At 37.2% G+C, this 14,351-nt stretch overlaps 1 protein-coding gene across 2 annotated transcripts; it reads left to right on the top strand.

The window, feature by feature from the left end:
- LOC113698990 (uncharacterized) lies at positions 1-12,699 on the top strand. Of its 2 annotated transcripts, none has more exons than XM_027219114.2 (9): positions 1-270; positions 1,868-2,167; positions 2,543-2,668; positions 2,739-2,778; positions 2,875-2,957; positions 9,863-9,940; positions 10,054-10,107; positions 10,327-10,461; positions 10,600-12,699. In XM_027219114.2, the coding sequence occupies exons 2-9, from the start codon at positions 1,886-1,888 to the stop codon at positions 12,304-12,306; spliced, it is 2,505 nt and encodes an 834-aa protein (XP_027074915.1). In that variant the 5' UTR covers positions 1-270; positions 1,868-1,885; the 3' UTR covers positions 12,307-12,699. The 2 variants fall into 2 exon arrangements, with proteins under 2 accessions (XP_027074915.1, XP_027074842.1); XM_027219041.2 differs by having other exon boundaries at positions 10,591-12,699.
- The last annotated feature ends 1,652 nt before the right edge of the window (positions 12,700-14,351 follow it).

Genomic DNA, 14,351 nt, shown 5'->3' with positions numbered 1-14,351 from the left:
ATACCTACCCGTAAGCGTCTGCATCCTAAATTCTTCTCTGTACGCCCGCCACAATTCATCCGCTTCCCGGCCCAAATGCCAAAACCCACTATTCCTCTCCCGCACTCCACATTACTGTACATATATTATTTTTAACAAAACGCCCTGCCCTCCATGCCCGTCCCTTCCTTTTAATTCTTTGCTCCTCATTTCTTATTGGCAATATCACAAACGCCTAGTCTTCGTACCCGATGAATCACCCTCTGTGAACAACGAACTCAATTTCTAGAGGTACTTCTCTGCTTGCCTTTTTTTTTTGGGTGAAAATATCTTCTTCCTGCTGTTCTGGAAATATAAGCAATTTATTGATTCATGTTTGTTCTGAGCTCTTCGGGTTTTCTTTCAATATTTTTTTTTGAAAAATGAAGCTTTTTTTCTGAAAGAAGAATTGCATCTGTAATTACTATTAACTGGATCCTTATATGTAATGCTGGAGTGATTAAGTGGAAATTCTTTCTTCTCGAAAAAATCAGTTTTTGGTGGGCTGTTACTCAATTTGAAAAGGGAGGAGTGGAAGATATCGAATTGGAAAAGATAGGACTATTTGACTTGTAGTAAGCTAATAGGAAGGGAAAGGAATGAGCAAAAAAATTGCCCTGCCCCCTATTAAAAAAAACAAATTAAAAGCCAAGGTGACTAGAAGAGCAATTAAAATAATTTGCAAAATTCTTCCAGTATAACTGAGAATGTCAAGATTGTATTTTTCTTTGCTAATGAAATAAGGGAACCACGTTAAACTTCAGAAATTAGGCTCCCTTTGGATGCTTGTTCTTTGGGAATGTCAGGATTGTATTTTTCTATTTTAATAAAATTAGGGAAACATGTTGCACTTCAGGAATTAGGTTCGCTTTGGGTTTTTCTTTAATTTTTTTGGGTAGTTTTAGGAAAAGTTCAGTCTAGCAGCTTTTTTCAATGAATGTAAGTAAGATAACGTGTTTGGAGTTTCTGAACAGCATTTTTGTAAAAGCACACTCCACCACGTAAAGTGAGCCTAAAATGTGAAATGAAAAGATACGAGGAAAAGAAAATATTGTCGGATTTTGTCATAAGGGAAGTTTGCGGAGGTGTGTAGAGGTTTTACTCATTGCCTGGAAAAATTGGAAGTGCCATTCTTTTTTCTTTTATGCATTGAATCATCTTGCTTTTCCTTTTCTCTTCCTCAAGGATAATGTCACATTGTCTCGTCTGAGGCATTTTTGGGAACAATTACACAGAGGATGGTCTAACTTATGTAGAGCAGACCAAAAAGGCACAACCTGCGCCCTCACCTGCTAAAGGGAAGAAAAATATTAGACATCCTAAACTGGGCAATGGTCATTTCCACCTTCAGAGACTCCTCTTTCTGTTGCTAAAAGGTTTTAATATATTGATCAAATGCAAAAGCTGGTACTTTTTATTTTTATTATTATCATATTAAAAAGAGGATCAATATTGGTTCTTCAATTATCCCCTTGATGACTTGAACTAGTGACCTATCAGTTTACAAGTGAAGTGTCTTACCAATTAAGCTGCACTTTGTTGTCAAAAAAAGGTGGTACTTTTGATTATGTAATATTTGTTTAGAAGTTATATGGATTAAATTAGATATAGAGTATGAGGATATAGGATGGATGTGCATGTACCATAGGTAAAGCAAGATAATAGCCTTACTTGTGATGTTCAATGCTGCTGCACCTTTTACTATGGTGCTCAATTTTAAGTTGGTGCAAGCTATGGTTGCTGTATGATCTTTATATGCATCTCTTGCCCTCAGTATATTGTCAACAACTATATGGGAATGTTTTGAGATCCACCTTGTGATTCTTTAATTACACGGTGTAATTGGCAGTGTGTTCCTGAGAGCAATATGAGCACAAAACTTGAGCAGTCATCCAACTATAGTCAAAGCACTGCAACAAGTGTACCTGCTAGTGGCTCAAAAATCTCCAAGTTTGCAACCAAATCTGGGTTCTTAATACCAAAGAACAAAATATCTGGTTCATTGGTTCCCTTCATCCGAGGTGGTAAAAAGGGAGGCGGTGATGCAGCAAATGGAGAAAACAATAAGGAGGGGCAAAGGAAAACCAAATGGGGCCCTGATTTGACTCAGGATACTGCTGTTAGAAAAGGAAGAGCCTTAGCATATCAGGTAGCTGGATTCTTTTCCTCCAGTTTTGAGTTCATGTTGTAGTGACATTTTCTCCCCTTACCCTTAGCAAACTTCCTCCTCTTTCTTTTCTTTGGCTTCTAGAGTCATGTATGGTTATACATTCTTTATTCTGGTATTTTTCTTTGTAAGATCATTCAGCTCTTGAGAGTCCAATTTTCTAGAAATAGGTTGGAGGCATTTATAGACCAAATTTGGAAGCAATTTATTATTGCTGGGAGGCAATTGAAAATCTACCAGCATCCCTTGTGGTGCTAAACTGTCATTCTATTCTCTGCGAATGGTTTGCAATCACTTCTCATGCTCGGTCTGACTAAGTGATATTGCTGCCTGTGTGGCGACACAAATTTTGGGCAGACTCGGGTGGACCAAATAGCACAACAGCTGAGACTTGGAAAGTTGGAGACTGAGGAAAACCAAGATTTATCGTCACCATTTCAAACTGAGGAGCACAAATTTTCAGATCGTCAGCTTGAAGCTCAGGTAAACTTTGAAGTACACTATCTGACCTGGGTAGCTTGGGTTGCACTTACACCATTATATTTCTCTGTAGGAATTGGAGCTATTGGAGCTTGAAAGGCGCGATGCTACTGGTACCATCAACATGAATCTTTTAGATAATTCTTCCTGTATCTGTATTATGTGTGTGTGTGTGTATATATATTTACTGTATTCTTGATGGTTTTTAGGTGAAATACTGAAGTTAAATCCGAGCTACAAGGTTCCTGCTGATTATAAACCTGTGCTGAAAGAGGCAAAAGTTCCGATCCCTGTAAGTCAGTAGAGTTTACTGATGTGATGGTTTTAGCACTTTGTTGCTTGTTTATGCATTATAACTAGAACACAATCTGGCTTTCTAGGGAAAGAAAAAGAGAAATAAGAAATAAAGATTGAAAATAGCCTTTCTCTGAATTGCGGCTATATTTGAATGTTTCAATTATTCACTGGAAACATTTGAGGTAGCAGGCAAGGAGTTAAAATTAGTAGTTGTCATGCTAGAATATAGTTGGCCTCCATATCATCTATAACTATTGCCAGGTTGATCACAATTTAATTTTGTCAGATTGGGCATTGTGGTATGAAATAGAGAATAGAAGTCTGAATCACAAAAGTGATTCTGAAGCATTAAAGTAGTGCACATCAAAGTCTTATTGTGTGATGAAAACATAATTGAAGCAATTCAAACTGGAGGTGATTTGAGGACAATAGGACCCTGGAAATATGGCTTTGTATTATGGTAATATGTTATATGTTTATTAGCTTAATTTTCTATCTATCTATCTATCTATGTTTATTCTTTGAGGTGGATGCTTCCCCTTCTGCCCCCTCGTTCCCTCTAATTGTGAGTGGATGGGACATTTTGGCTGGGGCTGTATTAATATAATTATGCTTAATCTGCTCATCTCATTCCATTAGGCTACAGACTTAGTTTATCTTTCGGAGATGGGATGCATTTCACAGTAACTGTCCTTTTGCTTCGATATCTTGGTCTCATCGAGTCATGTACTGCTACTGATTTCTTCTTGTGGTCTAATTGATGGTAAGTGGATGCTGAAAGAACAAAAAATGTGGAGAGCTAGCCTTTATGGAGTTCAGAATTTCTAAGAAGAGTATGGCTTGTCTACATTTTGGCATATAGTTGGTGAAGATAACAGCAAACTTACCATATTTGCATGATTGCAAGATTGGAAATTGTAAAAAAAAAAAAAGGAAATAAACAGAACTCTGCTTTTTTTATTTTCCCACACTCAGAATATGCTTATAAGGTAGACATTTATAGGGTAACCCTATCACAATTCTGCCACAACTTAAGGTAATAGAACCATGATTTTAGGGATTACGTAATCAACTCATAGCCTATCTTTTATTTTAGTTAATCTATTCAAACTTGATTGATCTTAAGCAATAAAATCCCATAATCATGGGAGATAATATCTCTAATGATCATGGGAGATAATATCTTCGACACTCCCCCTCAAGTTAGTGCGTATATATTTATCATGCCCAACTTGCTTGTAAGAAGTTCAAAATTTGGTCTAGAGAGCCCTTTTGGTGAGAATGTCAGCTATCTGCTGAGCTGATGGAATGAATGACATGCAGATAATTCCTCCTTCAAGTTTCTCTTTTATAAAGTGGCGGTCAATCTTAATATGTTTGGTTCTATCATGTTGCATGGGATTATGAGCTATGCTAATTGCTGCCTAGTTATCACAATAGAGCCTCATTGGAAGTTCAATAGGTCTTTTCAGCTCCTCTAAAACTCTCTTTAGCCGTAACACCTGAGACACACCATGAGCCATAGCCGGTACTCTACCTCTGCACTAGTACGAGCTACAACACTTGGTTTCTTACTTCTCCAAGTAACCAAATTGCCCCATACAAATTTACAATACCCCGAGGTTGATCTTTTATCAATGACTGATCCTGCCCAATCAGTATCTGTATAAGCTTCAATGGTTCTTCGATCTCTCCTTTTAAAGAACAATCCCTTTCCTGGAGTGCTTTTTAAGTACCTCAGAATTCAATATACTGCATCAAGGTGCTCTTCACACAAAGAGTGCATAAACTGGCTCACAACACTCACTGAAAAGGCTATATCAGGACGAGTGTGAGCCAAGTAAATTAGCTTGCCCACTAACTTTTGGTATCGAGCAGTATCAACTGGTGTTCCATCTTTTAGATCTACTAACTTGTGATTCGGATCCATAGGAGTGTCTGCAAGTCGACATCCACTTATCCCTGTTTCCTTAAAAGATCCAAAACATACTTACCTTGGGACACAACCATGCCCTTTCTGGACCGAGTTACCTCCATTCCTAAGAAATATCGTAGTGTTCCCAAATTTTTGATTTCAAAACTAGAAGCAAGACTTTTCTTCAACCGCTCCATCTCAGTTAAGTCATATCTTGTGAAAATGATATCATCCAAGTACACAATGAGTACTGCTATCTTCCTGTCTTTGGAGTGTTTAACAAACATGGTGTGATTACTCTGAACTTGGGTATAGCCATGATCCTTTACTGACCTAGTAAATTCAAACCAGGCCCTAGGAGATTGTTTGAGACCATATATCGATTTTTTTAGCTTGCAAATTCTAAACTGAAACTTCCCTTCAAATCCAGGGGGAGAATTCATGTACACCTCTTCCTCCAGATCTCCATTTAAAAATGCATTCTTTACATCAAGTTATTGTAGTGGCCAATCAAGGTTTACTACCATTGAGAGAAGCTCCCTGATAGTGTATAATTTTGCCACTGGAGCAAAGGTTTCAAGATAGTTGATCCTGTAGGTTTGAGTAAACCCTTTAGCCACGAATTGAGCTTTGTACCATTCCAATGTCTCATCGAAATTATACTTGATGGTAGAGACCCATTTACACCCTATTGTTTTTTTTTACCTTGTGACAGGTTTGTTACTTCCCATGTTTGATTCTTCTCAAGAGCATGCATCTCCTCTTCAATAGCCTTTCTCCACTCTGGAACTTGTAATGCTTCCTGTACATTCTTTGGAATTTCCACAGAAGAAAGTTGTGAAGTAAATGTCAAGAAAGTAGGGGATCTCTTTTCATAAGAGACATAGTTAGTTATGGGGTGTTTGGTACAAGAACGCACTCCCTTTTGGAGTGCAATAGGAAGATCCAAATGAGCAATCTTTGAATCAGAGGAAACTTTATCTGAGGACTCAAACACATCAAATTCTACCCTAGGTTTGGATTCCTTGTTGTGAAGAGATGGGGGATCTTTTTCTTTTCCTCAATAATTTTTCCTGACATAGGGTTCAGGTTTTTTCCAGTTACGTTCCCATGTCTTTCACTAAAAGAATTTGACTCTATTATTGGCACTAAAGACAAGGGACCCTCTTTTAATCCTTGATCAATTTTTTCAAGTTTTTCAAAATCCTTTTGACAGGTAAATTGAAGAGTCATTTGATTTTTCAGGATTGTTATCTTGAAAAGATTTTTGTCGAGGAAATTGTGCTGTAGATTTTTCTAAAAAATTAGTAAAATCAATTCCCCCTATCAACAAAATTTGATTAGGAATTTGATTTTCAGTACAAAAAACATCATCATCTTCTCTAAGTTCTTCTATATGCCGAATCCCTGCCTGAAGAGGATCTGCAATAAGGGTTTATCTTTAAAAATTGTTACATCTATGGTTACAAACATTTTTTTGTGAAATAGGATCAAAGCATTTATGCCCATTTTGCGTGGGTGCATATCCAACAAAAATGCGTTTTCTTGCTCGAATATCTAACTTACTTTGACCCTGTTCATGATTGTGAACAAAGGCTATGCACCCAAACACCTTTTGTGAGATTTCATATGTTAATCAAGAAATGGGATAAAGTGTTTTGAAAAAATTCAAAGGAGTTTGTAAATTCAATGTTCTTGAGGGCATTTTGTTTATGAGATATGTAGCAGTTAAAATTGCTTCATCCCATAGATATTTAGGAACATTTCTTGAAAAAAGTAATGCCCTTGCCACTTCTAAAAGATGTTTATTTTTTCTTTCAATTACCCCATTCTGTTGTGGAGCATCATTGCAGGAGCTTTAATGCACAATCCCTTTTTCAAGAAAGAAACTTCCGAAAATTTTATTGAAATATTCTTTTCCATTGTCAATCTGTGCAATTTTGACTTTTTCTTGAAATTGGGTCAGAACCATGCAGTAGAAATTTTGAAACACACTTGCAACCTCTGATTTCTCTCTTAATAAATACACCCAACAAACTCTCATGTGATCAACAATGAATGTAACAAACCATTTTTTTCCAAACTGAGTTGAAATTCTAGAGGGACCCCAAACATCAGTATGTAATAGAAAAAATGGTTTTGAGGGTTGATAAGGTTGTATAGAAGATGTAGACCGATGATGTTTAGCCAATTCGTAGATTTCACATTGAAAGGAAGATGAATCCTTATTCTTAAACAAAGCTGACAATAAATATTTCAAGTAATAAAAACTAGGATGTTCTAGTCTAAAGTGCCATATCGTAATCTCTTTATTACTAGTAATAGACACAGACTTGTAACATGTGTTTTTGATTGGTATTGTCACATTTGATCCATCTTCAAGGAAGTAAAGTCCCCCATTTTCTCTAGCGCATCCAATCATTCTTCCCGTGGTCTGTTCCTGAAACTCATAGAAAGAAGGGAAAAAAATTAATCCGACACTTGAGATCCCTAGTTAATTTACTTATGGACAGCAAATTGCAAGATAAATTTGGAACATGAAGAACTCTATGAAGTGTTTGAGTAGGAGAGATGACAACGGAACCTATGCCAGCTCTAATGGATAATGATCCATTAGCAATCTTGACCCTCTTATTGCCTGCACATGGACTGTAAGTTGAAAATAATTGTGACGAATTGGTCATATGATCAGTGGCCCCAAAATCAATAACCCATAAAACTCGTGCACAAGATGCATTTGATGTTTTACATGAAAGAGGAACAATAAAATGATTACCATTTTTAGCAAAAGAGCAGAAGGGAGTGAAGCTTTTTTGCTCAGTGGTTGAAAATTGTGGAGACTTAAAGAGTTTGTACAATTGGCTTAATTGTTCCTTTGTGAAGGTCAGTGTCTCAGAGTCGGTTTGTTGCTTTTGAGAATCCTCGTTCACAGTCTGCAACGCCTTGCTATCACCTCCATTTTCTTCTTGAAATTCGAAGGTTTCCCATGTAATTCCTAGCACGTGTCCTTTGTGTGCCACGACTTTTTACAGTGTTCACACCAAGGCTTCTATCTCCGTCCAAATCTGTCCCCTTAGAAACCAATGCTGAACTCTCAACTTCACACTCTACCTTGGACTTTAGCATCACCTTATGCCTTGATTCTTCTCTCCTGACCTCAAAAAATACTTCACGAATGGAGGGAAGAGACTTCTTGCCCAAAATACGACCTCGCACCTCATCAAGTTCTTGATTTAGTTCGGCCAGGAAGACATAGACTCTGTCGTTCTCCTCCCATTTCTTATATCAAACACTGTCTGCAGGGCAGTCCGATTCGTCCTCATAACAAAGATCCAATTCCTGCCATAAAGTTACCATCGGATTGTAATAGGTTGTAACATCTCTGTCTTCTTTTCTTAATTTCCACAATTTCGTCTTTGAGATTGAAAATTTGAGACGAATTCTTTACATCGGAATACATATCCCAGACAGCGTCCCACACATCTTTGGCTGTGGGCAAAAATAAATGTAGCTTTCCTATCGCTAATTCCATAGAGTTTATCAACCAAGCAATAACTAGAGAGTTCTCTGAATACCACCATCTCTTCAAATTGGGATCTTCAGCAGCTGGTTGTTGAATTTCTCCAGTAATGTGGCCGAGTTTACCTCTGCCATCAATAGCAAGTTTTACGGATTGAGCCCATTCCAGATAATTGGAACCATTTAATTTATGAACGGTTATTTGCAGGGAAGGAGAATTTGAAGCAGTGTAATCCGTAGTTTGGGTAATTACTGAAGATGAGAATGAGTCTTCTCTTGTGTGAGCAGTAGACTCCTTGGATCCAGTCATGGCTGCTCAGTAATTCATGGACAGGAATTGGTACAGAGCCGGAGCTCTGATACTATGTAAACTTTAAAAACGAAAAGGAAATAAACAAAACTCTGCTTTTTTTATTTTCCCACACTCGGAATATGCTTACAAGGTAGACATTTATAGGGCAACCCTTTCACAATTCTGCCACAACTTAAGGTAACAGAATCATGATTTTAGGGATTACGTAATCAACTCACATCCTATCTTTTATTTTAGTTAATCTATTCAAACTTGATTGATCATAAGCAATAAAATCCCATAATCATGGGCGATAATATCTCCCATAATCATGGGGGATAATATTTTCGACAGAAATTTTCTATAATTTTTTTTGGTGTTTGCCTATTTGTTCATATGTTGTCTGGCAGTAGTCTTTCAACTTATTTTCTTCAGTTATATGGTTGGTTCTCAAAGCAGGGCTTAAGTGACAAAGCTTTTCTTATACTGGGTAGAGGTATAATCAAATGAGAACTTTGTTTACCGTTGGTCAAATTCCTGTTTGAGTTATTATTTTATTTAACAAGACCTTAACAAGGACACTGAATGTTACCTCTTAGGTGAAATACATTATCTATGCGGACATCTTAATTTTTTGGAGGATCTAGAGTGAGATCATTAAGAAGTTAGACTTCCAAGAAAGATGATTTGTTAATATTATGTGTGCTGAGAGATAAGGATTTCATTCATATGGAAAGGTGGATATGTTGGATATCGAAATTGTTTACTTTCTAGCCTTGCTGAGTGGTGAAGATGGTTTGAAACTAGTACATCACTGACTACTGAGTTCCTTTGAAGTTTTGTTGGGTCTATTCGTTTCACAAATTAATAGGAATAAAGCTTACACTTATTTTGCAGTAGGATGACCATGGACATTCTTGTGGATCATACACATGTAGTCATGTGCCTACCTATTGGTTTGGATTTCAAATCTTTATTGATACAAGAAGAGACACACTGTACTCTTGGGTCTCCTCCATCCCACTCTTGCTTGAGAAACTAGAGAAAGAAAGAGGCCACACTTTTTCTAATGTCACAGTTGTTTTTAATTTCTTGCATGCAGAACTAATATTGGACACTTCTGGGATTTGCTGATGACATTCCTCGTATTGGTTTTTGCTCTGTCTATGTGCAGATTAAAGAGAATGCTGCATATAATATGGTTGGTTTAATTTTTGGGCCAGCAAATGACACTCAAAAGCGACTGGAAAAGGTTTATATCGGCATATGCCCTCTGTGCTAATATTATATTACTGCCACAATTATTTATAGTATGCAATTATAATTCTGTGTGAAAAATTCACTGGTTGTTTACTTTGAGATCAGGAAACTGGAGCTAAAGTACGAGTTTATGGAACAAGAGCAGTTACTGGAGAAAAGGTAATGTGGCTGCCCCAAGTTGCCTTGCTATATTTCTTGTCCTGTTTCACTAGGTCCTGCATGCATATGATTCTCGCCCCTTTTTTAGTAATTATCCAGAGCATCAGCTTGGGTATTTATTTCTCTTTTGTTTACGCTGGTACATGCGATGGGCTGCATGATGATATGCATGGGCTTCTCTTTATGTTTTTCTCTGCTATTATTCTTATCACTCTCCAGGTTGAAGTTACTACTCCTGATGGTAATGAAACATGTGGTAGTTATGATGAGTTGCACGTTCATGTATCAGCTGACACATATGAAAAGATTGATGCTGCGGTGGCTCTTATTGAACTGCTAGTCACCCCAGTTTCGGTGAGTCTCCTGAACTTTAAGATCGTAGAATATTAGTCAGTTATGATTGCTAATATCTTCTTAAGGTCATTTAGAGTAATTTACTTCTTCATGCCATTCTTTGTACGAAAATAACTTAGTAATTGTTAGACTTTTCAGGGGAATCCTGCTTCCATTACTGTAACATCAACTGCAACATCTGGTGACAATGTGAATAGTGGTGCTCCGAGTCAAGGCACACCTGGTACTAATGTGCCTGCTGGTGTGGCAAGTGGAGTGGCTCAGCCAAGTGTAGGATCTGGACCAGCACCTTCACCTAATCACTTTCAGCAGTACTCAGGGCCTTGGTTTCCTGTGGGTGCACCTCAGACACATGCCTTTCCATCATCAGGTTTTGCTGCGGCTCCTGTCCATTTGTCTCCATCACAGTTCAATCCCTCAAGTATGCTGCCAATATTTGGTCCTCGGCCAGTTGTCACAGTGGGATTTACTCCGGTTCCCCAGAATCCTTCACTTATTACCTCCGGGCCACAGCAACCACAAGTTCTGCAGAGGCCATACATTTCACATCCGCCACCTTTGTCAGCTTCACAACCTGCACCTATTCAATCAAATGTCACATCACCACAATTATCTACTAACCAGTCAGCACCAACTGGGCCCACCCAGTTTGGGAGTTCAATATCTATTTCTTACCAGCCACCTTATGCTGGATCATCTATAGTACCAGTGAACACTCCAACATCCATTGGAGCTGGAAATATGATGTCAATGACCCCTGCAACAACTGGTCTGCAGGGCCACCCCTCCATGGCTTCTCATCCTTTGGCTGTGTCCAGAGCTGCACCGCCAAATATCTTTCCAATTACCCAGCAATCTGCTTTGCAGTCAGCTGGTGCTGCAGTTAATCATCCCGCAAATGTCCCATACTTCAACTCTAGTTCCCACTTCCAACAGGGGCTTTCACTTTCTCCACTACCTTCAGCAGCAAAAGTACCTGGTCCCATGCAGTCTGTTATGCCACGAGCTGTGATACCTAATTCATCTCCCAATGTGGTACCAGGATCCACCCCTCTTCTTTCACCAGTGACATCTTCATCAACACTACTACATCCAGCTTCAGGAATTCCTAATTCTGGTCCTGCTGGTGCTGTCAGTTTTAATGCCATTAACCCTGCAAATATGACTGCTCCCAGACCACAGCAACCCAGCTCAAATGATTTTACTTTTCAGCCTCACCGGCCACACAATCCAGCCCTTGAAGTTGCTCATAGACCAAATACTCAACCTATACTTTTACATCCAAATCAATCAGCACAGCCATATCAGGAATCTCAGATTTCACCTGTTCAGCCAGGAATGCACATGTTGAGACTACCACCTGCAAATCCAGGGTTTTCTAGGCCTAATGTTGGCAATCAAATGATGCAGCCTAGAGCTCAAACGTCTGTTAACTTTCCCAGTAGTCCAACAGCGCTTCTGGGTCCACCTAGGCATGCACCATTTCCAGGTTCGAATGCTGCTCCTCTACTGCAACCAAGAAACTTCAATTTAGATCCCCCATTCGTCAATGCAGATGGAATTCCTCGAGCAGGGGGCCCAATGCAAATTCAGCAAAACTACCCTCCATCGGCAACTAGGCCGCCAAGTTTTGTTGCTCCAAATCAACATATTAACAGTAATATTTCCTTTCAACCTGCTGCTGGGCTATCTTCTAGAGCTTCTGGAGTACAGCAAGTGTATGATCCCTTCTCGCCAACATCTGTTTCTCTTAATACTCATTTAAGCAGTAACAGAGCAAAGATTCAGAAACAGGAGAGTGATCCAGAGTACGAAGACCTGATGGCCTCAGTCGGTGTAAAGTAATGTATGCTCGTTAGTTTTTAGATGTCAGTGGCTTATGACCAAGAAAAAGGTTCACATGATGCGGATCAATCTGTGTCGAGCTTGGATCTAATTTATGAAATCATGCATTGCCGGTTCTTACTGGTACTATTCTTAATGGGTTATTACCAACATTTAGAGGGGAAAAAATGGAAATTTTCAACTTTCAATTATTTCTAGATGTTGCAAAATACATCTGTATTCTATCACAGTTTGTATAGTTTCTTGTCAACCTCTATCAACTGAATCTTAAATCGGCCACCTCATAGCTAATTGTAATACCTATTTAAAATTGACGAATATCAAGGTAGAAAACCCTCATGTCGATTCCCTTTTCATTAGTGTTGAATGAGAATATTGCTATGAAATTCTCAATGCTGAATGTTTCTAAATACCATGGCTGTGCTTGTAGCCATTTTGTTCATCTTTTTTATACTATTCCTGTTTACTGATTTATATAACCTGTAAATGAATTGTTGTGGTTTCTCAATTTTTTCCCTTTATATGCTTCAATTATTGAAAACACTTGAATGTAGGACCCAAATTACAACCAACCAAAAAGAAAAAAAAAGGATGAGCACACCAAATATCCATAAAACAGTAAAAGGAGAGAGGTGGTAGTTGGGATAAACATTTTGTGTCATTTTTTGAACTTCCAATTTTGCTCTTAAAAAAATTAATTTTTACCCCAACCACCTAATCATATTTGCTAATATAATCTCCTATAACTCCCTTAGATACAGCAACTATCAAATTAACTATAACTGTATTAAAGAAAAAATTACTAATAAATTGTAATTTTTTTTTCATGAAGAATTTATATAAAATTTATTTTTGTAAAAATAATATTAATATATTCATAAAAATCAATAATTATTTCTAAATTGCACACACTGGGTGCGCCTTTAACACTAGTCCTTATAACGTCTAAACTAATAAAATTTCACAGAAGATAAAGAAAAAGCAAAATTTCAATAGGAATGCATTCCCATGAGCACTATATTAGTGTAACTGTAACATGATGAGCAGTATAACAGTTGGTTGTTCATAAATGTTGTTATGGTATTTCAAATAAATTTTTTGGTCCGATTCTAATAAAATGCTTCTCTATTTTTTGAGTTTCCAGTAACTGATGATATTAGGCGCTTTAAAGAATTCAAGGAACTCAAAGTTTTCATCTATTTACCGCAAAAAAAAAAGCACAAACAAATTAATGAAACTATTATCCATTGGAATCGAGGGCATTGACTTCAAGGTTCATGGTAGCATAGTAAAATATATTGTTCCTGTGAAAATAAATGCTGGGGTCTAAAGAATTTTGGTTCTGAAATTTTACAGAAAAAAAAAGAAAAAATTTGAGATACTCGTTGTCATTGATATTCTTTTAAGAACTTCTCAGATAGTCTTCTCTGATTATGCCTTTCTTGATTTTTTTAAATCAATCAATCCATAATTTTTATTTATTTATTTTCACATTCTCTTCAATGGCATGATTCCCTTTTTAATCTGTAATTAGGATAATTCTACAAGTCCTCAAATCTTTTTAATTTTGTACCCCTATTATTTGTCTTGATTATTCATTGTTACTTATAAAATTTTGACAACTTTTATTTTTATATCATTAGCATATTACTCATGCTAATCCATTTAGGTTGTCCAGTTAGTAATTTGGTTCTGAAAAATTCTCCCTGTTTTTCTTTTCCAATACATTCTGTTTGACCATCTAAGTATCGATTTGGTCAAATCCTCTGTTCTCTTCCTTTCCAAACTTTTTTGACTCCTTAAACAAATTAAAATATTGCCTTTCAAATTAGTTTCCTTCTTCCAACTTCTTATTGTTTCAAGTAAATTAAGAATTCCACTCTCCTTTTATCTCCTTTTTTCAATTTTTTTAAAAATCAAAATTCGAGTGCATTTGCACGGTATTGTTATTTTACTTTATATGGAGATGCTAAATTATTTTGTCTCATTTTTTTTAATGTATCCCCAAACAAAAATTAGGATTTCTATTCGGGCATTTAGAAAAC

The sequence above is a fragment of the Coffea arabica genome, chromosome 1c (genome assembly GCF_036785885.1).
Source record: "Coffea arabica cultivar ET-39 chromosome 1c, Coffea Arabica ET-39 HiFi, whole genome shotgun sequence".
In the NCBI taxonomy this organism is placed as follows: domain Eukaryota; kingdom Viridiplantae; phylum Streptophyta; class Magnoliopsida; order Gentianales; family Rubiaceae; genus Coffea; species Coffea arabica.
Note: the sequence above shows the minus strand (reverse complement) of the source record. Positions and strands in the feature narration are given on the sequence as shown.